This window comes from Lepisosteus platostomus, chromosome 1 (assembly GCF_059453375.1).
Source record: "Lepisosteus platostomus isolate fLepPlt1 chromosome 1, fLepPlt1.hap1, whole genome shotgun sequence".
Taxonomy (NCBI): domain Eukaryota; kingdom Metazoa; phylum Chordata; class Actinopteri; order Semionotiformes; family Lepisosteidae; genus Lepisosteus; species Lepisosteus platostomus.
Window position 1 is genome coordinate 42,964,126 of NC_142611.1, and position 27,613 is coordinate 42,991,738.

At 35.7% G+C, this 27,613-nt stretch overlaps 1 protein-coding gene across 4 annotated transcripts; it reads left to right on the forward strand.

Moving 5' to 3' along the window:
- Positions 1–111: 111 nt before the first annotated feature.
- LOC148677976 (serine protease HTRA3-like) lies at positions 112–27,503 on the forward strand. Of its 4 annotated transcripts, none has more exons than XM_088629404.1 (11): positions 112–205; positions 5,530–6,635; positions 16,763–16,862; positions 17,172–17,394; positions 19,773–19,967; positions 20,549–20,581; positions 21,778–21,892; positions 23,840–23,897; positions 25,033–25,128; positions 26,628–26,823; positions 27,408–27,503. In XM_088629404.1, exons 2-10 carry the CDS (start codon positions 6,227–6,229, stop codon positions 26,794–26,796), a joined length of 1,398 nt encoding a protein of 465 aa, XP_088485530.1. In that variant the 5' UTR covers positions 112–205; positions 5,530–6,226; the 3' UTR covers positions 26,797–26,823; positions 27,408–27,503. The 4 variants fall into 4 exon arrangements, with proteins under 4 accessions (XP_088485530.1, XP_088485540.1, XP_088485514.1 ...); XM_088629414.1 differs by having other exon boundaries at positions 26,628–26,736; XM_088629388.1 differs by having other exon boundaries at positions 26,628–27,503.
- Positions 27,504–27,613: the final 110 nt, after the last annotated feature.

The window sequence follows — 27,613 nt, forward strand, 5'->3', positions numbered from 1 at the left end:
ACAGAGATCAGGTGGGAAACCAAACAGGAAGACAAGTCTAACTGTTATGCTATGAGTGGCAGGTGAAATGCCCTAAGCTCCACCCCTGCCTCCTTTTGATGGACAAGAGGCCTCCATTTAAACCAGTGGTGAGTCAGGGTCTGGAACTGCACACAAAATGGTGGGACAAACAGGAGATAAGGGCAGCACAATGGATACACAACAGGTAATGCTAATACAAACAAACACGCAAATACAATAATCCTAGCTTACATTGTGTACAACAGCAATAAGTTAAAAAAAGGATAAAGTATGTCAGGGAACCTCAGAGACTTTCAAGTGGCTCCTCAGAGAGAAACAGATATATTTTTCCCAAATCTGTGTATCAAAGAAAATGTTGGATACAATGAATCTGTTCACATATTGCTTAGGATAGATCCCTTGACCTGTTGGTTCATTTTTAATATTTTATATTTAATAGAAGAATTTTTATACTAACAATAGATCTTTAAATTGGAGTTAAACCCTGTGGTTGAAATGCATTGAAAGCCTCTGCTTTTTAGTTCCTTTTCTTCTGGTGACTGTATAATTCTCTAACTACACGATTAACTTGGTGTTGACCTAATCATATGGCATGTGTTTGTTACTATTCTTTTTATACAATAGGAAGTCCACTCCTGCTCCATCAAAAGAAAGAATAAAAGTAGATTGTTAAGGTTTTATGCTATGTAACTGTGAACCACTAGATGGTGTGATATGAATAGAACAGATCATACCACAAAATGCACAGAGAGGAAATTAATCCTTCTATGAGTTCATTAAAATGGATGAAGGACTACTGCAATTGTTTCTCACTTGACATTAAAGTGAATAGAAAGCTAGCAGAAGAGACCTGCTTCTGTTCTTGTCTTGATAGTAAGACTCTTAAGCAATAATGCAAAACATCAATGAGAGCAAGTTCTTTAAGGTACCGGCTATAAAAAATGTTTTAGATAAACACATTCATATTACTGAATGTCTGCTAATTGAGGTCTGCGACAAAATGTAAAAGAAAAATGATGTTTTTGCAATTTTGAATTCATGCTATGCAATGAAATCATTTTTAAATAATTTGTTTTGGTTGACAACCTACTCTACATATGTACTTCATAGTTCATTAAGAAGACCTAATACTACAAACATTCTCTCACTCATACCTGAATCTATATATTGTTTTCATAGAAAATATATTTCAACATAATTCAAATTTTCTGGCGTGTACCCTTTGCTGGCTGAGTTAGGCTCTGGCTGCCTGGCAACCCTGTTTAGAAAGCAGTTTTATAAAGCGGTTTAGGAAATGGATGGATGGGATTCAAACTACGATTATAATTCTTAAGATTTAATAAAATGGTACAGAAAGTATACGTTTCTCATGAGCGAGAAAATCTTTAGCATCCGGTTTTGAGACAGACATCCCGTAACATCGATATCCGAGTTGTGAGTAAGCTGCTAAATGATTGTTGCAGGCCCTGTTGCAGGGTCATCAGCTGGACGGCAGCACAGAGCAGGCTGGAGACTTCGCTTCAACGACAGGGGGTTAATTACCCTTTAGTTTACAGTGGTGTGCTAGTCACTAGGGAGAAACAGAAAGTACTATAGATTAGAGAGCAAGACATGTGGCAAAAGAGAAAGGGAACATGTGGTCGTAGGCAGGAACCATTCCATACTCACAAGGAAGTACTCACTGGGGAGAGTGGAGCACTGCAATATTATTACTTTAAATTGTTTATTAAGGGATACTTAATGAGAGATGAGAGAACAGAAATATTAAATAAGATATTTATTCATTAGCAGTTGCTATTTTCTCTTCAACACAATTTAATCCTCTCACCATTAACTCTACATTGTGGTCTGTATTACCGTAGGAAACACTGTGAAATGGATAGGTGTTGCTATCCTCCTTTAGTCTTCGAGCTGATAAAATATGTCAGCACACAGCTTTCGGTATTTGGAAGTTGTTTTCACAGCTGCATCAGTTTCCCTTCTATTTCCTAGACGGAAGTTTGCACATTTCTGGGCAACATTTACTCTGTGGGCTTTGAGATGGGTGTTACAGGGAATTTAAACTTTTTTTTCTTTTATCTCAAATATTTTTATAAATTACCCTCAGACAGGTACTGAATATCAAGCAAAGACACAACCAGGGAGAACAAGGAGCTTTCAGAACAACTTGGGGATAAAGTTGTATAAGAGCAGAGATCATGAAAAGGGCGTAAATACATGTCAGATACACTTAATATCTATTTGATCACAGAAAATTTGAATATTAAGAAGTGGAAGACACCCAGATGCCTAGTTCAGGCTGTGCCTCCATACTGAGCAGCATGGCAAGGAGATAGTGGTTGGGGAAGCAGCTGTGAGGCCAATGGTGACTTTGAGAGAGTTACAATACAGTACATATTTCAGTGGTTTAGACAGGAGAAAATGAGTCAATAATATGCCAGACACTCCACTAATGGCTTTGTCTCGAACTGAACAAATTCTCAAATCCTGCAAGAATTTTGCAAACAAAAAAAAACCCCATCCCACTGCAAATACTGCATGTAACTAAAGGTTTAGTGGTCAGATAAGACATAATTGTGAAGGTTTGGTTTAAACACCAGTGAACACCATCCCTACTGTGAAACATGTTGCTGTCAGCATTGTTGTAGTTCTGCTTCTCATCAGAAGGGACTGGAAGGCTTTTAAAGGATGGAAACAGAGATGGAGCAAAGAACTGGCAAATCTTTGAGTAAAACCTGCTTCATACAATACCTGAAACTGGGACAAAAATCAGTTTTCATCAGGACAATTATTCATAACACAAGGAAAACTCTACCCTGGAGTTGCTTGAGACTATTGAATGTCCTTGAGTGGCCCAGTCAAAGTCTTGACTTGAATCCTAATGTGAATTTACCAAAAGACTTGAAAATGGCTGTCCATTAGTGATACCCAAGAAAACAGAGATTGAGCAAAATCTAGCAAGGAGAATTTACAAAAAATCTTATCCATGCAGGCTAGAAGAAATCATTGCTTCCAAAAGTGCATCCAGCAAATACTGAGTATATTGGTTTGAATATTTTTACAATCCGCATATTTCAATTTCTTCTCTTTTAGTTTTCGCTGACACTTACTAAAACCTCTTGCCCTTAGAAGACTTCAATCTGTGCACTCAGGTTTTGAATAAAATATTAGATTTAAAAAAGATGTATGCATAATTTTGTAATTTCACAAAATTGGATACCATAGGAAAGGTCTGAATACTTTTGTAAGGCACTGTATTTCTTTTTTCAGTTTGTTTTGAACTTGTTTTGAAAAAATATGATTAACTACAACAATAGAACAGTGGTGTGTATTATATACATTTCTTTTTAAAGATACATTGTAGATTAATATTTTAACATATTAGGAAAATAATATTTGCAGCCTTCTTTTGTTTTATTAGACTGCTGCAAAAAAATATATTTTTAGCCTTATTTGTAAAATAAAATTAATCTAATTATGGGGCAAGCTGTTTGGGATCTTTTGGTGCAGGCTTTATGCAAAGGAATGTTTTTCCAAGGAAATAATTCAACTATGGAGTCATGTGTTTTGTTTCATCCAACAAAACTGGTTTCATTAAGGGCTAATACCTAGGGTGAAATGATCCTTAGCTTATAAGAAGGGTAACAGGAACCTGTATGAATGAAAAATATGCAAACCTTGATATGGCATTTTCTCACCAATAAGCAGATGATCTTCACTTGAAAACTCAATTTATACAAGTCATCATTTTGCCATTTTGTAAGCATTGAGAGTGATGTATGTGCTGCATATGGAGTTAGTACAAGAACAAGAAGAAGTTTATATTTGCTGCAAATATTCACTCTGAATTTAAATGTACCCTAAAAGTAATCTTCACATAAGTACTTCCAAACATCAGTTTTTCAGAACTTTAAAAAGCATTACAGACACTATCATGTGACAGAAATACAGTTTTACAAAACTAAAAATGGGACATAAACGTTTGGGTTTTTTTTCTTTAAAGCCACACATCAGTAATGAAATCCAAGCTTTTTCCTGGTACCAGCAGGAATTTCAACTTGTGGTTTCAGATTGACAGATTTAATTTTGCTAAAGGCACTACAGGATGTTACCAAGAGGTCATATCAAGCTTAACACACAATAAAAGAAACGGAAAGCTTGAGGATGCCTTTGAAATACTTGCTTTTATAGACACAGATCTTTTAGCAGAACTTTAATGACATTTTATATATTAAACGTCCAGTATTTTAAAGGACATTTATAAATTCACTCCTGCACACCAATTTAACCCAATTACGTTGACATACAGAGTATTTTTTACATGCATACATTTCATAGTATTCTTGCCAGTAGTTTAAGTGTACAGTATATTGGGAATTAAAATATTTTACAATACATTCAGTAATATCTACTGTAACACATAAGCACTGTGAGATATGAATGTAAAGAAACATACAGTGCTCTGGCTATAAGGAGGAAACGGCTCAAGTAGATTGCAAAGGCTGAAAAGTTTGATGGAATGAATATTTTTTTTTAATATTCTAGTTACCTATTATGAGTATTGTAGGGAGCAAAGCTTATAATTTAGGCATCTTTAATTCACATAGACCTGAATCTTCAAAAACGTGTTAATGCTCATTGAAGACAAACTACATACTGTATGGTTGCAGCCAAAATGAAGTGCTATGGTGGTGCAGTGGTTAGCATGGCTGCCTTGCAGTGCTGGATCCCTGGATTCAATTCTGAATCTGGGGTGCTATGTGTTGTATGTGGTGTTTGGATGTTCTCCCTATTTTGCATGGGTTTCCTTTGGGTGCTCTCCCACAGACCAAAGACATACTGTAGGTTTATAGACATACCGTACGTTACATACAGTACACTAGGTAAGTCAGCGTGTCTGTCTGCCCTTGATGGACTGGCCCCCTGTACGGGGTGTACTCTGTACCCATTGTGCCCATTGCTTGTTGGGATAGGCTCTGGCTCCCCTGAGACCCTGAATTGGAGGAAGTAGTTAGAAAATGGATGGATTCATTGAGTGTTAACAACTAATCTATTACAATTTCCAGTATGCTCATAAATCTTTTTTTAAACTTGTGTAGCATGTCTTATTAGTGCTTCTGTTTTCCAACTGAAGCAGTTGGAAGGTAGGTACTTTTCCTAGACTTAACAATCATGTTTTTGTAATATTCATTACTGATCCAGTTCCCTACATTACATCTATCCTATATATCGGACATGAATTAAGATAGACTTGCAGTGTAAATATGATCAAATTAACAGCTATTACTGCTCCCACCCATTTCACTATTCGTATAGTTACTAATACCATGATTTTACTAGTAATAGTACTTAGTGCATACAGTAAAGATTGCATTAAAAAATAAGACAGCTACTTGGCTCTTAAAATTGTGGGTTTATGTCATTTCAGCAGTTCAACGCATAAAGTTGGCTACTCCTCAGCACAAAAAGTAAAGACCTACAGTCATCTTTCCATTTTTTTTTCTGCAGGCGAATTTTAAACAGAATCTTGCGGGCGGTGTGTTACCTCCTCCTCCTCCTGTGTTTCTACAGTCATGATGACCGCAGGGGTCCAGAGAGGCAGCTCCAGACTCCGCTAGCCGAGAAAAGTTCTCATGGCAGGATACAAATAAAACCGCTGTCCGCCTTTGTTTGCTTTAACTGCTGAGACAACTCCAGCTTCGAGGACAAATAAAACTTCCTGACACGCAGCAGAGTTTCTTTTTCTCGAATCGTTTTACATAAGCCTATTCGTGTAAAACGGTGTACATAGCTGTGCTTCTTTTTGTGTCATTTTTAAACCAAGCAAGCGTTTGAATTGATCGTTTTTCTCGAGTCAGGTGTTTTTCTTTATGACTTTTCAGTCGCTGAAACAATACGATCGTGCCTTTCTGGAGAAGCGTTTTAGCTTCCAATGATTTATTATTTCAGGTGTTGGAACGCACTTTTCCATTAGCATTGGATATTGTTATTTTAAACCATTTCTTTTGTTGATATACTTTAAATTTACAAACCTCAAAGGATAAGATTATGCTCTTAAGACTGTTAAACTGTTAAAACTTTTTTAATTGAGATTTTTTTTCATATACTGCCCTTTCCCTGGTCTCGTACATACAGTACGTTTCAAGTGACACATACAGTACTGTAGGTTATTCTCTTAGTTTGCAAATCCATTGTGAAACTAAGAATGAAGCTTTTTTTATTTGGAGGAGTTTTACTCGTCATCCAAGAATTTATCGATGCCGAGCCTAGACCCAAGTGTCCGTCGCGCTGCGATGTGAGTAGGTGCCCGAGCCCCAGCTGTCCCAGCGGCTATGTTCCCGACCGATGTAACTGCTGCCTGGTGTGCGCCCACGGCGAAGGAGACCCTTGCGGGCGCAAGGATGACTTGCCTTGCGGAGACGGTCTTGAGTGCAAGCACCCGGCAGGAAAGCGCCTTGCAAAGGGGGTCTGTCAATGCAAACTGGCCTATAAGGTTTGTGGCAACGACGGGAAAACCTACGGCAATGTTTGCCAGCTGAAGGCGATGAGCAGGAAAGCTCTGCAGCAAGGACTGCCAGCGATTATCCAGGTTCAGAAAGGACCCTGTGAATCAGGTAAGTCTTTTTTGTTTCAAATCCTGACAGGCTACAAGACTTTGTGATTTCTTAGTTTTAATTTTATTAGTGATTGACTCAATACTATTTTTTTCAAAAATAATGGTTTACTAAATAAGTTGACTGGAAGGCTCTGTTACTAAAAATCCTATTTAAAAATGACAAAACCTTTTGGTTTTCTCGGAAGTACAGTAAGTCAGCACTGAAAAGAATAAGAATTGCATTCATATCTGAGTTTATCTCTGATGAAGATTAATGCAATAACAATAATAATGGATCTATATACTTAAAATGTCTTTCATATACAGTATCTGAAATACATGGTGATAATAATAATAATTGCTTACACTTACAGCATATAGCACTTTTCTTTATACTCCACTCAAAGCGCTTAAAAATAATAATTGCTTACACTTACTGTATATAGCGTAAGTGTTTTCTGGATAAACTCGCAGTTTACTGGCAGTTGGAGGAAAACATGAGAGGTCTGCCAATTCAAAGATTTACAAGATATTTAATAAGTTCCATTTAACCTTTGAAAATTATCTCACTTCATCATTCCTTATTAATATTTCAGAGGAGAATTGGAAGGTTGTTTAAGATTTGGACCAGGGCAACCTCTTGCTTTATTAACTATAAGTGTTCCTACTGGTTGTTTTGAGGATATAAATTCTGTTAACATAAAGATTTTGTTTTTAGATTGGCATAAAATAAGACTAAGAATAATGCGTTCTTGACTATTTCTGTAAAATTCAAACGCATTGAATACTGAAAGTAAGGCAATGTTTCTGCTGTGCAAAAAACAGATTTGCACTGGATGTAACTTTGTGCTTTGTTGCTACCCAGTAGAGTTTTTGCACAGATGCTCTCCTTTGATACTCTGTCAAAGGGTGACATAATGCACCAATTCATGCTCTCAGCCCACACTTTCAACATCCTATAAAAACAGCTGTTAGACGTGTGGCACAACCCCTCAAAGTTTCTAGATTGTCATTCTGCCCAGTGGATGACAACTCTCCAGCAAGCATGGCTTGAACCCTGTCCTGTGCCACTGAACAGTTACAGTTATTCATTACCATACGCCAACAAGGCTACAATGTCTCTTCTATTACTGCTGCACCCTGAGTGTGGTAGCTAAAATGCCTCTGTCATTTCCTGCAGTTGACAGGAATGTTTTTTTTTCAGTCCCAGACAGCTTTACTGTTTTCAGAGTTCAGCAAAGAACAGCACAATCGGTAAACGTTTCATTTGAAAAACTGAACACCATGCCCTTTGGTGGTAACTAGCAATTTGTGTTTGTTTCCTGGGAAATGTTACCTTTATTTATTTTTTTATCTGTCAATGTATAAAAGATTCATCATCTAATAAACTCACTAGTAAGCAGGACTATTGGTGGTATAATTTAGAGGGTAAGTGATACGGTGATTTTAAAGTCATAAGAAATAGATGATAATTGCATGCATAAGACACCCATGGTTTTACCAGTTTCAATCACACTGCATTGAGGCCAAATCTCAGTGACCCAGAGGAGGAACACATTCTCCTGTCAGAAAGTATCTGTGATTGATGCATATCTGGTGAACTGTGTGTAATGATCCAATGGCAGGATCATCAGATTCAAAGAGACTACAGCAACTATGATTGACAGTATGACAAATCTAATGAAGTAAGAGCAAACTGTTTGGTGTTGTTTTATGCTCAGGTCTCTCAAGACAATTTATTAAGGCAGATTAGGCAATCAGAGGTATGCCTGTGCCAGTTAGTTATAATTAGGACTCTAATTGCTTGTGCTAATGAATCTAGATGTAATGAAAGACCCATAACCAACAATAAAGTAATCTATGATTCTTATAACCATTTTTCAATGTGACCAGGCTACATGATTATGAAGAAGGCTCTACAGCTGAAATGTTTATTTTCTTTTCAGCATGGAATAAACCTTTTCTTGTTCCTTTACATGATTATATAACCAACTTGGGCAACAACCTGCTGAATATAATGGAAAGGTCCGATTTTCTCATTTTTGTTGGTGCTGGCAAAACATTGTTTTTGAACAGCATGGTAATTGCGAACTTTTGGAGTCAACGTTTTGATGATGATGGCAGACTTTGTTGACTACATTTTGAGTCTCTCTACCCTCTATGATGGGAATTGTAACCCTGTAATCGTTTCAACTATTTTAACCCAACTGTGCACTTCTGGGAGAAATTGGGTAGATTATTTAGTGTCAGATTGATACAGCAATTACTTTGCATTTTCTAATAGTATAGAAAAAAGCATTTAATTAGGAAGTTAATGGAATTCCAAAGTGTCTTCAAAGTGTAAGATTTCATCATTTATTTTACAATCAAGTTTGGGAGAGACGACATAAGCCAGGTTCAGTTCTTCCCAGCTATTCTGAACTGTAATCATTTCCTGATTCTCAAATTGTAATCATTCATTTACTATGTTAAAAACTTGTAAATACTATGCATACTGTATGCCTTTTCTCCTTCATACTCATCTTTGGACCTCTCCTCCACCTTTTCAGCTACTTCTTAAGTTCATTTCTTACTGTATGAGTCCTATGGTCAGGAGGTCAGTCAGCCAAGCAGGTTTGACGCAAATTTGCTATGACCAAAGACTACGCGTGAGTCCTCTGTCCTCTAACATGGAAACGGAGTAACTTCCTGTTGTATTCCATGATCTCATATGATTGGGAAAGGGCAGTTCCCTAATCTAATAACCTAATACCTGTCAAAGAAACATTGATTTAAATGACAAAACTTCACCTATAGCAACCTTTAAGTTAACCGTTCAGTTTCTTTGAGCTTATATCCAACAACATGGTACTGGTCTCCAAAAAAGACCTGAAAGTTTGCCACACCCAGATAGAAACATACATGCTTCAGAGGGAATGGAAAATAACTTTGAACAATCAGCCTGTTTGAACCAATAATTGTCTCACAGCATCCTGGTTTTTGTAGTTCTGACTTGCAGGCTTTAGTCAGTAGCTACAAATACTATCAAGGCAAGGTTGTAAGAGGTATAAACCTTTCCATTTCATAATATACCCCTTCTGTTACCTTGCTTCCTAGATTATTGCACAGGATAAATGTAGGTTGATTGTATAAGGTTTTAATAGGACATAATTTGGAAAAAAAACATCCTGACTGACATTTGGGGTCACAATGTATGTTCAAGAGTTCTGACATTAAAAGGTGTAATGTTTTAGTTTCATTATTTGATTACCCTAACCTTCAGTATTTAGGAAAGATAATACCATATGTGTTTAAGCTCCATCAACCTTAATACAGATCTTGACAACAGAGGCCTTAGGAAAATACTAATGTACCACCAATTTTCAGATCTAAATATAATTCCTTGAGAACATAAACTTGACTGTTGACCGTTTGATTGATCAATACAAAGCTATAAACATTCACTGACTCCCAATAATGAAAGGCAACAGGAAACACTAGAAACTGGTTAAATAGATGTGTATATGTTTTTGTGGTTGAGTTTTACTTTGATTCTGAATTAAATGCCTGTGATCTTCCCTTGAGACATGGTAGTCATGAGCTGTCAGACTTGCTTATTCCTTGACACGGGTGACTGGTAAAATTACAAGCTCAGCCCAGTCTGATTCCCAGTCGTCCTTGAAGTCTGTGAGAAAGCCCTGAGTGTTTTTTGACACGGAAACTAGCTACAATCGGAGTGTTTTATTCACAGTCCTATGCAACAAAATAAACTTGGTAAACATTTGCCTTTAATTTTCTATACAGTACTGTGGTTACACAGGATCCAAGCAAAGGCATCATTATCAGTTCAGATTTTTCATAAATTAACTTACTTTTCATTATGCCAACCAGGTTTGTTCTATCAGCTGGATTTATTATTCATAGTAAGTTCACTTCAAGCTATTGTCACTGAGGAAGATTCGATTCCAATGTGTGACAATCAAACATTCAGTAGTAAAAGCATACTGTAACACTGCAATAGTAAGAAGAGTATACATGTTTTTTTAATTTGATTTGTCAGCATTACGTATCGATTTAATTAAAACACCACTCTTCAACAGTAAAACCTTTTATTTTAGACTTGTGGTTAGTTTTATTAACTAACACAAAACTAGGTGTGCTATTAGGTTTTGCTACAGCTGGTCTATTAATTCAAAATACCCATGTCACTGAACTTCTGTCTATAGATTTCTGAAGTCAGTTATGCTTTACAGTTACAGCATTGATGGCATTTTAGATAGTTGTGAAAATTGTTTTTTATTATATTTTAATTCTATCAGTATAACAACCACATTCTCTTAGTGAAATCTCAAGAATATATGAAAATAGATGGAGAAAACCAGGCCTGTCTGTTCATTTACAAGTCTTCAAGAAACACCAGTAGTCCAATAGTAATACTACAGGAGGCCTGTTTTTGGCAAGCCAGTCGATGAAGGGTAAAGTAATATTAGAACCCTGTTTTTCACTATTCATTGCCTCTTGAAATCAGATCTGAATACTGCTTTAGAAGAGCCTCGGGTCTAATGTATTTGAAACCCTATGTTAATTCTTCCTAATAGCAGGTAAAACAGTTCCACGGGTTAACATGAATCAATGAGTACACAGGTATAGAAACTGGCTGTGATGCCTTAGGTATAGGAACTAACCTCCAATGAACCTGCAGGACTACTTGTAGTGTATTTACATCACAAGTCTCTAAGCTGGCAGGCCGTGGTGACAGGTCCCACCCAGTGCTGGTGGCTTCACGGGTGACAGTTGTGCACTGAGGATGAACTCAGATGGCATCCCTTAATTAGAGCTTTATTTTCAAAAAATTAGAAAACACCAAGGGAGTGTTTCCAGTTTCCAGAGGTTTTCACCTCTGCCAGGGATGCCACAGGACAGAAGTCTTGCAAATGGTAGCAGAGAACTAACTAACCAGTCTGAGAGAGGATGCTACTCCTGCCACCACCTTGTCACCTTGTTGCACATTCATTTTTCTAAAATTTGAAATTAACTACTGGAGTCAAATTGCATCTTGTAATTCCAATTCTTTGAATACTTATGTAATCTTAAATTTAAGGCAACTCTCATGCATGAGAATCTCATGCAGTCTCTCCTCAACAGCTGTCTAAAAATGGTCACTAAAATGAATTCCAATAGATGTTTCTTGGATTCAATTGGATTCCCTGCTAATTTCAAATTTTCATGAAATTCCCATTATCATGCTTATTATCAATTCATTTTTAAGGTCTGAAATTGTTCCTTTGCAGATGTTACCCCTCTGTTAAAAAAGCAGACTCTTACCTGTTCAGTAATTATTGGTGAATATCTAACTTGTAATTTAGCAAAGGTTCAACATTTGGCATATACTGTTCTTTTACAAGCTCACTTACTGTATATACAAACATGCTGTGAGTCCTTGGCCTAAGAGCAATGAATAGTATAGAAACAGCTCTTGATAGTGTTACTAATGATCCATTCTTGTCCAGCTGCACTGTAGTGCTACCTTTAACATTTGATCATACCCTCTAGTTGAATGGTTTAGAAAAGGTAACTGGTAGTACTGAAAGTGCTTTGTTGTGGGTTAAACTTTCCTGATAGAAAATAGTGTGCTTAAATTGGCTGTTCCTCCTTCTCAACAAACTATGTCACATCTGACACCACACAACTGCTTTCTCCATTTCTTTTCATCACTTAATGGTTTTTATAAATGTTTGGTTCAGATTTTTCTGGTTGTGAAAAGTACAGTATGGCATCAGCCTTCATTTGAATGTTCAATTTTGTATTTGTTTGTAATTAGATAAGATCACTTTATTTAATAGAAAATAGTGTGCTTAAATTGGCTGTTCCTCCTTCTCAACAAACTATGTCACATCTGACACCACACAACTGCTTTCTCCATTTCTTTTCATCACTTAATGGTTTTTATAAATGTTTGGTTCAGATTTTTCTGGTTGTGAAAAGTACAGTATTGCATCAGCCTTCATTTCAATGTTCAATTTTGTATTTGTTTGTAATTAGATAAGATCACTTTATTAGCCATATACAATTTCTTGTATTAGGAATTTGTCTTTTCACATACCTCAGCTTGTTCTCCATGAGACACACAGACAGGGGGAGAAGCTTGGGGTCAGAGTGCAGGGTCAGCCATTGTAGATCACCCCTGGAGCAGTTGGGATTAAGGGCCTTGCTCAGGAGCCCAACAGAGTAGGATTTGAACTGGCAACCTTCCAGCCAGAGGCGCAGTTCCTTAGCCACAGAGCCACCACTCTGCCCGTTAGTCATGCAGTTGTAACACATAATGTTAAAACTTGGATGGAAGAACATACAAACTTGAAAAAATATTAAAGTTATGTTGCTTGGATCTCTGTAGCAACACCGCAAATGTTTCAGCCTCAGTTTAACCAATTATGTTCTTGAAATCAGTGTAAGTACTGAAATGAGAAATCTTGGGGACACTTTTGATCTGAGCCTTGAATTTGAATCTAATTTTTACAGTGTTGTAAAGGTGTTTTTATTTCATCTTTATAAAACTGTGTGTATCCATACAGATCTTTCCCAGTCTGATGCAGAATGACTTATGTAGTGTTTACAGGTAGATTAAAACTGTGGGCAAATTGCATCATGTTCAGAGCTCAGATGGTCAGATTGTAACCCAAATAAAAATGCATGATAATTTACTGTATCACCTACTTTATCTCCCTGTGGATTTCAGAATAAAATTAAATATACTGCTTCAATCCTTTAAAGACTTTTTAGTTCCCAACATAATGCTCAGACCACTGGGAAGCTGCTTTCTGGTTTGGATTTGTTGCTCCAGTACTGTGGAATGACCTTCCAGATCATATGAGATTTTGCAGATCTGTAAACATTTTCAAATCCTCACTTCCAATTTACTGTTTTAATTTGTGTAGAACTGTCTCTGTTTTATTGAGGTGATGGAACGTGAAAGGGGCTATATAAAATGTAGGTTCTTCTTACTTGTAACTTTTTGTTATTGACTTTTAAAACATGAGTAAAAATACATACAATTGCTGGAAGTTTGAAAATACATTTGCAATCCCAGCACTAACCAAAACATTTACCTTTTACTACTGTACATTCCCGCCAAGAATTCAATGTCAGCTATTTATTTCTCTGCCAGTTTTCCACAGCTGCAGTCACATTGAATACTTCTGTTGCAGAACATCAAGCAAAGCCAAGCTGTGGAAAAATGTAAACATTGACATTTAAGTTACACACTTTAACTTATGATTTCTTAGAGGTTAAAAAAGCAAAGCAATCGAAGAAAAAATAGTCTCTAAAATATAAATAACCATGGGGTGTATGTTTTAACTACAGTTTCACAACAAAACAATTAAAACATTAAGACATGGAAAACATTGTTTAATATATATATTCAGTGAATTTCATCACCTTTAAACTAACAAGACCTTTGCTGTTCAACATGTGGTCTATCACACTTATGACTAGAGGTCCACCAAAGAACAGAGTTCCTCATTGAAGTGTTAGATGTTAACTCACTAAAGCATCATGTCAGTGTTAATACTGTGCAGCAAATGTTGTTAAAGAAGTAAAAATGTTGCATTTGTACAAAGACGTTACTCTCAAACATTCACAAACGTTTTAGTGTCTCTTGTGTATAATTAAATCTGCAGTGGGACTTATGATACAAAGGATGGATATTTAGATTAAATTCATCACCAATAAGCTTTTTATTTTTTGCTGTGAATATACTAAATAGAATTTTGAAATGACGAAGTGGCAGACGCCTTTCTGCAAAGTGAAAAAAGTGCAAGTTTAACTATTGGCTACCAACTGAGAGTATAGAGTGTTGGAACCACCCTTAAATACCATGAAGGCACAAAATTATAGAGAATGAGTATGACTTAACCATAGCCAAAAAATGTACAGGAAATGGTGGTTTGAAGAAGGATTCAGTTAAGAGTCTGTTATAAAACCTGTGTTCCATGATGCTGTGTGCTGGAAATAACTACAGTAGGTGTAATTGCCTTTTCAGAAAACAACCCAAAATATTTCAAGATCTGTGAGTCTACATAGAAAGACATATTTATTCCGTTTTTTATTTTTAGGTACATGTACATTCATTGGTATTGGGTCCTGCAGGGAGACTTAACTGTTTTGTGTGTGCCCAACAAAACAGAAAAAAAAAACGTTCTTTTCAGATTGCACATCCTTTGTAAAAGGGGAACAGATAGCATACTTTAACAATGCACACAGAGTAAATATTTAAAACTGAGGTCACAATAATACTGGTATTTATATAAACACAAGTTACTATTGTACCTAAGGTGTACTGTACTGTATGTTTTACTTTGTTATAAATACATTTTATACTACTGTAGCAGTAGTAAATTCTAGTGAGATCTCAATCTCAATCATTGTTCTCTCATTCCTCACAGAGATGCTATACTATTACATTAAAAATATTTTAAGTGTGCTTTTCAACTGTTAAAAAGGTTTAACAACAGGTATGTGTACTTTAAAAAATGCTGAGAGCTCTCTTTTTGCCTCATGTTGCCTCCTGCAGGAATGCATCCTAAAAATACAAAACTGTATTCTTTTTATTAACAGAATTTGGAAGGGAGACATTAAGGCAATGCCACTTTTGATAGTTTGTGATCTTTTCCACTGTCAAAAACAGAGTATACTGTCCCTGAGCAAGCAAGTGAACAGAACAGGAAAACGTTCTTAACAACACCTACTTAGGCATGTCTCTGGAACCAAAGTTATTAGACAGTTAGCAATGATATGATAACAAAAAACCCATATCAAAGTAATCAATAACTTTCTATACTATGGGAAATAATGAGTGAATAAAAAAACATAGATATAGTACAATATCATGTACTATAGATAAATAGTACATGATATTGTAGAATAGGTTTAAAATAGGGGCAATAAATAGCATAATGTGTTTAAATTATATATTTTTTTTACAATATATTTCTTTATGAAAAAGAAAAAATATTATTCAGTGTACTTAATTTACCCAACGATTGCATTGGCTGTTTTTTAACAAAATAAAAAGAGTTTGTCAGTTTCTATAGTTAGCATATAAAACAATATATATGTGCAACTCCAGAAAATTCACATCAGGAAAATATTTTATATTTTTTAGAACAAGTGCATTGTCATTTTATTGAACAAATATCACTGAGGTAAATTTTTCTTGCTACTGTAATTAACACTTGCCATCAGGGGGCTGATCAGCAGGGGTTCGGTTGTGAAAATCTGTGGTTGGTAGTATGTGTGGCCACTGTTGAAGCACCACATGTTAAACAACTGCAGCATATGCTTTGCACCAGATAGAAGGTGTTGTCTTGTGGAATTCTATCCCATTCCTCTCATACAGCCTGGACAAGCATGTGCCTGTATGTTGGTTTCTAAACTCTAGATTTCACATGTCATCTCATATCATCCCACAAATTCTCATGAATCTCAAATCTGGTGAGGAGGGTGTCCAGGGTGTAACTTACATTCTCATCTTGTAAGGAAGCAGCCATCACACAACCAGCATGGACATTGTCTTGCTGAAATGGTGTTATATCAAGATGAGCTTTCAGGAGTTTCACTTAATCAATTTCCATCAATTACTACACATGGAGTTCAGTAATGACTAATACTCCTGCAAAGAACATCACACTAGAGCCTTTGTTGCCTAAAATTGATGGATCACATTTAGCTGAAAGTGCTGGCTCTGAACACCCCAGACAGTGAGTGAAAGTATGCCAAAACATTAAGTCGATATCCAAAATCTGTACTTCATTTTTCTATGAAGATGCGTTTAAGATAAGATAAGAAGATAAGTTTGAAGAGAGTGATTTACATTTGCTTCTGGGTACTGTATATAACAGGTATACCCTTAAAAATGAAAGGATGTACAGTATGGCCACCTAAATTATATTCTACAATGACATAGTTAAAACACAACAAATAGCTTGAGGGTGAACATACAGTTATGCTTATTCTGGTGTAAAAGGGGACCTACTCAGATGTTTCAGAGCTAAGTGTCTGTTTTTGTTTGTACAACCTGTTGTGACGTGTCTTGTGTTCCATTTTTAGTCATCAAAGATATACTGAGATACTGTTTATTAACATGAACAATTATTTCTGCTAGTATAGGTCCTCAACACCCCAACAGCCCAAGGTACAAGTTTAATTTCATCGCAGACGTTGTAGAGAAGATTGCACCTGCAGTTGTGCATATCGAGCTCTTCATAAGGTATGTATTCTAAAGGTGAAACATTAATTTTTTAAATAACATAAGTATTTAAAATGACGTTTCATATGACATTGTTGTTTCTTGCTGATAGCAAACTCAAACTCCTTGTGTTATTGTTTTCAAAATATTTTGTTAGATTAAGAGATGGGAAAGTATGGACAATGGAGCAATACATTGAAATGCACAAATTAAATTAGTCTGTTAGATCAGTGATATTTTAACAGTATAGATTACCATTTTGTGATATGCACAGACAAAACAAAACTGCCCATTTAATGTTAATATCTTGCCTCTTTGTTTTTCTTTCAGACATCCTTTGTTTGGTCGTAATGTGCCATTGTCCAGTGGATCAGGATTTATCATGACTGAGACGGGACTCATTGTGACAAATGCCCACGTTGTCACAAGCACAACTGCTGTATCTGGTCGGCAGCAGTTGAAAGTTCAAATGCACAATGGGGATACGTATGAGGCCACTATTAAAGATATAGACAAGAAATCAGATATAGCGACTATTAAGGTTAATCCACAGGTACGCAGATTTTTTCACAAAAATTTAAAATAGGAGAAACAGTGATTAATCTTCTCCATATATACTGTACAATACGTATTCTTTTGGCAAGCATGGATTAATGATTAAGACTCTGGGCTCAGTGCTGTGCGCTGCTTTCTTAACCATGAGTAGGGTACTACACTCAGGTTGCTCTAGCAAATGTTTTGCTGTTTAGATTGATTCAATGCAGGTTACCAGTGTAAATGAGAATTTTTAGTTCAAGGATCAAAAGAAAAATAAGGAAAGCTTTTCCAAGTTTTTTTTATGTTTTCTGGAGAAACAAAAGTGTCCCTTGGTCAGTGTTTGACCTAAAAGATGCAGAAAACTCTCTTAGTATTCTAAAGACTTTAAGCTGCTATCTTAATTGCTAGAAAACAAGAGAAGCAATAGTTTGGCAGGAGAAATCCTGGCATGTCATATTTAAATGACCTACCATTCAAAACAGTAAAGCAGCCCACTTCACTTCTATGCAAAAGGAATAGCCTCTGGTCAGTGCTATTTGTCATGTTGTCATATTTAATAGGATTTGTCCCGAATTACTGAAATCAGTGTTCTAGCCTTAACTCTATATACAGTATAAATGCAAATGAAAGACTGCTCTGGTGAAATATTATAATTTTTAATTGAAAAAAGTAGTTTGCTTGTAAAAAGACATTTTTTCTAAATATGACAAAACTAGATGAGCAGATTAGTTTTGGAGTAGTTGTCACGCCCGCTGCAGCCAGAGGGCGTTCCTACTCTGTCCTGTCCATAGTTTCCTGTGCTTTGCTGTCCTTCCGGTGTCTCCATCTCTCTGGGGCTATATATTTCTGGGTCATTCATTCACCTTCGCTCAGCATTGCCCACCTAGTGTGATCGTCGCGGTTCCGCGCGGGCTCGTGCCCTCCGCCACCTGTTCTGTCCCGCACACCTGGTGCGCAAACCCGGGTCTCCGGCGTAACACAATAGGGAACCAGCCGCATGAGCTAAAGGAGACCTCCGCCAGCCCAGGCAGCTGAGGTCCCTGCTACGCGTAGTGAGGGCGCTGACATCACCGTATCCAAACTAGCTCCGCTACACTAGCACCAGGTCGCCCCACGTCTGCTGCCTGAGGGCATAGGTTTCTATACATCTCCTGAACTGCTGAGCCCGGGCTAATCCCCCGTTCCGCCACTACACACGTGGGTCTTTTTCATCCAACATCCATGGCAGTAGTTGCAGTTCGCTTGTAAAAAAGAGATTTTTTTTCTCTAAATGTGACAAAATTAAATGAGCAGATTCTGCATACATGACATGTCAAACATGTCAACTAAGTATACCAGAAGTCCTGTTGTTACATTCATGTTTTTGGTGTATTAGGCAAAATGCTAAGTGTTTCATTTGTACTTTCCTCAAGCATTGGCTGCTAGGAGCACTTCTGTGGCTTGGCTGAACTACATAGGGAGTTCACTTGGCTTTTGCTTGTATTGGTGTTTAGCATCATTTCCAAATGAGAGCTAAAAAAGAGGCCATTTGGTTTATATTGAGGCTAGACAGTCAAGGAGTATTTCCAATAAGTTGGATCAAAATCTTTTAGAAGGCTTAACATGATCCAGCTTGAACATAAAAATCCTGTCAAACATTCAAAATCAAAATTTATTCATGACCAATAGTCTCTTTACCCGGTTTCTTACATAATATGTAGTTACAGCTTTATTTTAGTATCCACATTACAGGTACTGTAATAAGGTACAGTGCAATACATCTCAGCTAAGGCCTTTCTTAAAAAATGCATTGAGAAGGCAATGAGATCTTTTAAAGGATTGGCACAAGGGTGCCAGTGAGTCTGTTTTGAGAGGTGAAATGCAAGAGTAACTGAGTATTCCACGGCCTTCACCGTGAAGCAAAGTCCTGGAAATAGATGATTGTTAGACATTATATTATTTTGGTATGACATTTGGCCTTTGGGCATTGATGCATTGGCCTTTGGGCATGCCTTCTCAATTACCCCTGTCATTATGAAATGCAGTGTTAGTCTTGCCTTACCAGTGGTACTCCCAGGGCAGAAAGACAATGTGTGCACTGTCTAAGGCTTGTGTTCTTAGCCATGAGTCTGTTTGAGTGTTTTGAATTTCATGCCATAGGTACAGTACACAAGGGCTCTGCATCACTTTCCTTGATCTCTTTCAGAAATAAGTTAATAGATCCAAAAGGGTATGGGAAGTAGAGAAATAGTAATTAAGTAAAAACAATTAGCTGTGTCAAATTTCAAGAGTGAAATTAGGTTTAGTTGCTCTGCTAAGGAGATATATTTTTTGCCATTTACTACTCTTTACAGTACATGTCTTTCCGGCATTCTGTTTTGATTTCGCTTAACCAAATACTCCTTTGTTTGACAGAAAAAGCTGCCAGTGTTGTTACTGGGCCAGTCAGCTGACCTCAGACCTGGGGAATTTGTTGTTGCCATAGGAAGTCCCTTCGCTTTGCAAAACACTGTGACTACAGGGATCGTGAGCACAGCTCAGAGAGATGGAAAGGAGCTGGGCCTGAGGGACTCTGACATGGACTACATTCAGACAGATGCAATCATCAATGTACGGGCAACAGATACACAACCCGAGTCATGTCTAGAAATTTGATGTTCATACTTTCTGCGTTTTTTGAGAATTGCAAATGAGAAACAGATAATTTGCAACTGTGTTCCATCTCTTTTGGCCTGAATGACTGAATGTACTGTATTATAGTAAATTTCGTCTTTCATCTTAGACTACTGCTGCTGTTTATATTATATAGATATATATTATAACAGATCTTTTTCCATTCTTATTTAGAGTGACTGAAGTGCTGAGTTTGACGTATAAGGACTAATTCATACACTAGACTTCACTGTTGAAATGCCTTTTTTGTGTTGAAGGTTGTGACTTAGCAAGCCTGGCTGCTTCTTCATAATGCAGTTGTTCATAAGGATTTTAAGTAGAACAAAATAGAACAAAAAAGAGGCACTTTTTAAGCTTCCACTAAAATGCAGACATGATTTAAAAGTTTTGTTATTGGTTTAATGTAATGAAAATTTGTTTACGTATGAATTTTGTAATATCCTTCATTATACATTTGTCAAATCAATTCAGCCCTTTTCTCTATTTATTTTACCTTTTTTTCCTTTTTTCATAAATAGTATGGAAATTCAGGTGGACCTCTTGTAAACCTAGTAAGTAAAAACGATTAACTGCTTTGATTTTGAGTCAATTATATTTGTATGAAATGTAACTGAATTTTGCAACATGACAGAAAACCTTATTTTTAACATTAGAATTGCATTATTTCCCAACATGGTTTAAACCAAAGTTGTAATGTGTGCATCATGAATTGCACTTCAATAGATGCCAGAAGGAAGTGCTTCCCATCTCTGACATTTCAGTGATGTACTAACAATCTTGCTCCCTGCTATTCAGGATTAAGTGGGCTGCTCACACTGTCATTCTCTCTAACTCTTGTTTTAGTTAGGAATAAGGTACTTTAATATATTTTATACTCTGTTCGTCCTTTGTAAATAAGAAGTATCTAATAAAGACATAAAGGGGAACTGCAACACTATTTTTATATTTTTGGGCTAGAAAGAATCTGTATTGATGAGAGCATTTCAAACCACAACGAAAGTGAAATGTACACAGTAATGTGTAAACCTCCAATTTGCATCACAAAATAGGCACAATTTGCAGGTATGCACAGCGCCGTATTCTGTAATTCAGAACAAAACATCCGGCAACAAAACATCCGGTGACATGACGTGGCCTTATTACATTGCAAAAAAGGGAAGTTTGTTACTACAGTTTTTTTAATCCAATAGAAATATGACTCTCGACTTTGAGACGGCTTTTCCAACAAATACAAATTGCTAACTCTGCATGCAGATCCCATTGGAACATTTCTGTCGTGTTAAAATTTCTGCTGCACAGTCTGATTATTTGTTCGTACATCTTACTACCTTAGTCATTACAGTGACTAGTGAGCAGGAAGGGCCATTTCGCATCTCAATTCGTGCAAACTCTCTCGTCTCTGGCAAGAACAGAGGTTTTCAACAACATGGCGACTATACAGTACTTTCACAAAGTTCATGATTTTGTGCTTTATTCGGAACTTGTAAAATTTTGTGATACCTTCATTCTTTTTGTTACCAATATTTAATAACCGGTCTATGAAACTGGGACTGCAGTTCCCCATTAAACTACAATTATTTATTCAACTTGGATCTACTTGTAGCTAAGAATAGACTGACACAAATGTAAAAGGAATATCAGATAGAGCAGAAATTTAAGTTTCTGCTATAGCCTTAATCTTTAGTATAGCGCTTATTATTGGAAGATGCTACTGTATATTGAATAATACATTTTCTCTTTTCTCCAGGACGGAGAGGTAATTGGAATCAATACCTTAAAAGTCACAGCTGGAATCTCCTTTGCAATCCCTTCTGATCGGATTACTCGCTTCCTCAATGAATCCCATGACAAACACAGCAAAGGTAATACAGTCTGCTTCTAATACAGTGATGAAAAAAGCTATCAGTTTAAATAGCTAAGTAACATCTTTAGTAACATTTTGTGAGGTAGTCTACATCCCTTCTTTTTTCTCAACATCTTCAAGTGGTTGATAGATTATGGACATACAATATAAAACAGCTTGTTTTTACAAAGGGTCCTATAAGTTTTAAACAAAACACTATCCTCCATATCTATTGATACCAGTGATGAAACAGGGACATACCGTATAACAGAAGGGCTACTTTCCCTGACTGTGTACATGATGTACTGCTTGTACATAATTGTAACAAGTATTTAATATCTTTAGAAATCAACACATAGCAGACAATATTGCATAAAGTACAATATTTTTCCATCACAGCCTTGAGATACATAGTTTTTTCTAGGCACAAATCATTGCAAATGTACAGTGAACTAGTGATTGTCCTAGTCTTAAAATGTGCAGTATAATACATAAAATATAGTATATTTATTGTTCAACCCTGGTGTCTGATGGTATATTTATAACAAAGACGTTTTGTTTCTTCTGTTGCAGTGGTCTCATAGAGAAATACTTACAGTACATGACTTTTCTGTCTCATAATTAAAGATTATTTTTCTAAGTTGTCATTAGTTGTTTCAAATGAGTTTTTTTGTGTGGTGGCACTGATGAACAAAACTCTTATGGCATATTTTTCATGCTTTTTGTTTCCAAAATCCATGCTTTGTGTTTTATCTTGATTGTAGTACAACAAAATATTTTGTGGAGATTTTATTATTTTCCACAGTCTCAGACATTGTGATCTGATACAGGTGAGACTGTGAAGGAGAAATTGTTTATACTACCCCTCCCACATTACTTGCTTGTACATGCTTGTTTTGTGCTAAATAAAATGTACAATAAAAAAAAAGATTGTTTACACACACTGAATATTGACTTGGACAGCTTAAGCGTCATATGTTTCTAAAAATAGGTAATATGATAGGTAATATACAGTATGTGAAAAGAAAAATAAATAAATGAGTCTCTCCTTTTCTACATTTGCACCTTTTAATTGACACAACTCTGAATATATTCTTAAAGTGTGGTCATAAGAAAGTAGCTGAATGTATGGGCAGTGAACATCCATCCAACTTAACATTGTTGGCTTGCTATTTTATGTTTTTTGACTGCAGGCATGAAGCAAGTAGTTTATTAGTGCAAACAATGACATTTGTGCTAGATAAATATTTTAAATGTGCCTTGAACACCACAAAAAAGGGGGCTTGAGGGATCTTAAATATAAAGGATGATTTACGTTTTGATATGATATGCATTATGCATTTGAGTGATACTCATTTTGGGGGTCGTAAAATCATTTTTACATTTCAGATGAGGCCTCTATTCAAATAACCCATGGAAGTGCAGTAGAAAATTTAGAAAGGAAAGAAAAGTAACCCAGAAGATGACTTCTGTTGAATTCCTAAACATTCACGCAAGGAATAAATTATGTTTGCATGGTGTAAGAGAGCAATGCTTATTCCCAAAGGCTCAAACTGTACTCTAAGGTCCTAAAACAGGATTTAAGTACTGTAGAGAGAATCAACACGTTCCTATTTTTTCTGCTCCATGTGCATCCTCTCAACCCATAGCCTAAGTATTTCTGCAAGTATCAGAGATTCTGCATCCTTTATTTAAAAACAAATAAAAATGATAATTCCTTATCTAATTTTGGTTGAAATCTAGGTAGATTGTCTTCATTTTATCCATCCATTATCTAACCACTTTATCAATTCAGGGTTGAGTGGAGCCGGAGCCTATCCCAGCAAGCAAGGGCCACAGTCTTCATTTTATGAATTTCGTAAATTGTTGGCATTTAGTGATTTTAGTGAAATGCATATTTAAAAGAAAAATTGTTAATTAACATTATATGTGTACTCAATGTGGTATGCAACTTGTTTATTTTCAGAGGTTAAGGCAGTAAAGAAGCGTTTTATTGGCATACGAATGCTTACTATTACTCCAGGGTGAGTAGTAATTTCTATTAAATTATGTTCATTTGAACAGTGTGTAATAATGCAACAGTACAAAGCCATAAAGTCAGTTTTGAATTCTGCTGTGACAGACCACTAATTTTGTTTTTTATAAAGGATGTATCTATCCATGTTGTGGAATTTGTTTTACAAATAAATCCAATAATTTAGCTAAATTCACCATCACCATGGATGAACTAAAATTATTCATTGTGAGTGTTGTTCTTTCTTTGATGTTTGAAGTACAGGATGTAACTTCCAAACCTTTCACCAGCTTAAAACATTTGCACTGTCCAGTTCTTATATTGGACAGTTCAAGTGTCTCAATTCTCAAAAAACATTGACAAACATTTTTTGAATCTTTGTCAGTTATTGAATTAAAAAAATAAAATGATATAAAATAAAGAATTCATATTTCCCCCATTTCAGATCGTAACATTGTAGTTATTATGTCTCAACAACTTGTCAGAGAAAGATAAAGTGTTAACATCACAGTACACTCTATGTTATAATCTGGATTTTATTTGGGTTTTCAATTAGGCCATGCATTTTATTTTCTCATACTGACAAGAGAAGTGAGGGCTGTTTAAACAGCTGTGTTTGCTCTTTTTTATAGTCTTTCTTCAGTCCCTCACAAGTGAGTCAGCACTGCACCACTGAAAGCATACTTATATTATGTTGTTTCTGTTCAAAGAATGAAATGCAGATGTTTTGCATCCAAAGATACCAATTGCTTTCTTCAAGAATGAAGTGTGTGGCACAGAAAGCAGTGAAAGATATCAGAGTGCTTGTAAAAGAAAATTTTCTTATAAGCTGTACTGACAGATTCAGTGTTTATTGTGTCGTATTGAAGGATTTTAGTTTCAAAATATTTTATCACTGTTGTAAATATACTGTAGATCTCAGGGGATTACCGATATTCATTCCAACAAACTCTTAACAATACTTTCACACACATCATGAAGAACAGTACAGTATATACTATTCTTGCCAAACATTGTAGATATTTGCATCTTAATTTTGACTGCTTTCTAAGTTTCAATATCCAAAGACTTAGAATTATTTGTTTTTTAAACAGGATGTTACCAGGTGGCTTCCTTCTGAATAATTGATTGTCTGTTTTTTATAGCTTGGTTGAGGAACTGAAGCAACAGGACTCTGATTTCCCGGATGTGAGTAGTGGCATCTATGTGCATGAAGTTGTGCCAAATTCCCCAGCTCAGAAGTAAGTGCACCTAAAGATGCTTATCTACGAGTTAATAAATATTTATATACATATTTTTTACCTAAGGAAAAGTGTGTTTCAAGGCAGTATATTAAGTGTTTTGTGTGTTTTGGGGTGTTTTTTTACTACTGTGTACTACAGTTCATACTGTAGTTTATCAAACTTGAATTTCAGTAGCTATGCAAATAAATAGATGTTATTAACTTGTATAATTTCCCTACTGAAGCCTCTTTAAATCAGAATGCTCCTCTCTAATATGTAAAATAGCTGAACATGTTTGTGGATTGATAAAGTAAATGCTTTTAATGTGTCATTCTTTAGACACATTTGCTGGGGAGTCTTGATTCGCTGAACAGATAGGTGCTACAAATTTAACTAAGTGCACCAAGAAAAACATGTGTGAAAAAAATCCAGTAATTTTCCAATTAATCGTGGCAAGACACTACATTTTGTTGATGTGTAAATCAACAATGTTGTTAATTTGTAATATTTATGCTAATAACACTAATTCATGCTTACCAACATTTGAATTTGTTTTCATTTTTGCAAAATAAACGTAAGTACAGTATGTCCATTAACACCAACATAAAATATGTTTTCAGTGTGGACAAAATTTGAATAAAGTTTCAAAGTTTCAGATTTCAGATCTACAAATGTGGTAAAATGTTTTCTATTTCAATAGCACTTTGTGCACTTTATGCAGTTGTTCAGGTATAATTTATGGGTAATAGGGGATGTAGTATAAATGTAGTCTAAGACTTAAAAGAGAGTTAAGAATTAAAAGAGGGAATTAAAATGTATTTCATATCATTAGTGGGAATTATGTATTGCTTTATATGGAATTACTTTAAAGTATGGACAAACTAATGTTTGAAGCTTTATAATCTAATGAAACAGCAAATTAATATTGACACCATTTTGTTGAATTACAAATTATGTATTCACATTTGTCATTTAATATTTTCAATCAAAACTTGCATATGCAAAGTAAACAAATTTATGGGTGAAATAAGTTAAATGTCAGCAGAGAAATGCAGATAAAGATCAGAAATTGACATACATTGATTGCATAAGTATTCAGACCCTTTAATATTGAAAATATACAGTAAATAAGTTCAAGTGCAAACTTCCAACAAAATTCATAATTGAAAGATAGATAGATAATACTTTATTAATCCCGTAGGGAAATTGATGTAAAGGGATGTAAAGGGAGTCTTCCACAGAAATGAAGGAATAAGTATCTTATTATAGATTACCTTTAATGCTTTAATCAACAGTAACATTTACCTTTAACAGCATTAAAGGTAATCTATTAAAAGCATTAAAAGTCCTATTGCAAACAGAACTCAAAGCTTTCATTTAGAGTTGAGGGATGTGGTTGAAAGCACTTTTGGGCACATGGCAAAAGGACTTTGATTATAGATTACCTTTAATGCTGTTAAAGGTAAATGTTACTGTTGATTATACCTTCCTGAAACTGTTTTCTTTGTTTGTGACAGAGGTGGGATCAAAGACGGCGACATCATTGTTAAACTGAATGGACGCCCATTGTTGTCAACTGGTGATTTGCAAGAAGCCCTAATGAACGAATCACCACTGCTTCTCGAAGTACGCAGAGGAAATGATGACCTGCTTTTCAACATTGAGCCTGATATCATAATGCAATGAAAGTGGAACACAGCCATATGGAAGTGGGTAGACAATTTGTTGGGCCTTCTACAGTGAGCTGTAGAGACTAAGCTGGATGTGTCCATCTGTGTTCATCTAGCAGTTTCATAGACTTAGGGACAGTATATCTGGACATCAATGATTACATGTTTTACAATTAATCCAGTTTTACATTCTAACCCCTGTTTCTTCAATGTCACCAATTAATTCAAAAGACTTTACACACGATGCGATAAAAAATACCACACTATTAGCAATAACATGACAGAAGTAGCATGTTGATGTAGTTAAAAAAATGTACTGTAGTAGGTTGATATCCCTTTATTAGGATAATACAGTACATTGTGTATCAATGAAACCTCATCCATACCCTTTGAATATATACAAAACAAAATTGACGCTGGTTCTGGAAACCTAAAATGTTTAGAAATATTTAATGGTCATTATGAGCTAAACAAAAGCTGCCGGTCAGATGGACTCTTTTTATCTTTTGTAAAGGCAGTATGTCACTGAATAATTCTTATAGAACTGATGCAGCAGCATACAGTGAGTTCATAAAATATCAGTTGGTGATTTACACCTAGTAATTCATTTTTTCTGTTTTCATTAAGGCAAGCTTGTGCTGAAGACTATAGAGCCATCATACCACCAGTTTGTATGTTTACTGCTTGCATCCAGTGTTGAATAAAAGTTAACAATTCCTAAAACTATTGTTATCTGTTGTTTTTTAATATAAACATTTCAGCTAATAAGTAATTCTCAAGCATACAGTATATAATGGATATATTTATGAAAAAGGAAAAGAAGTAAATGGTGG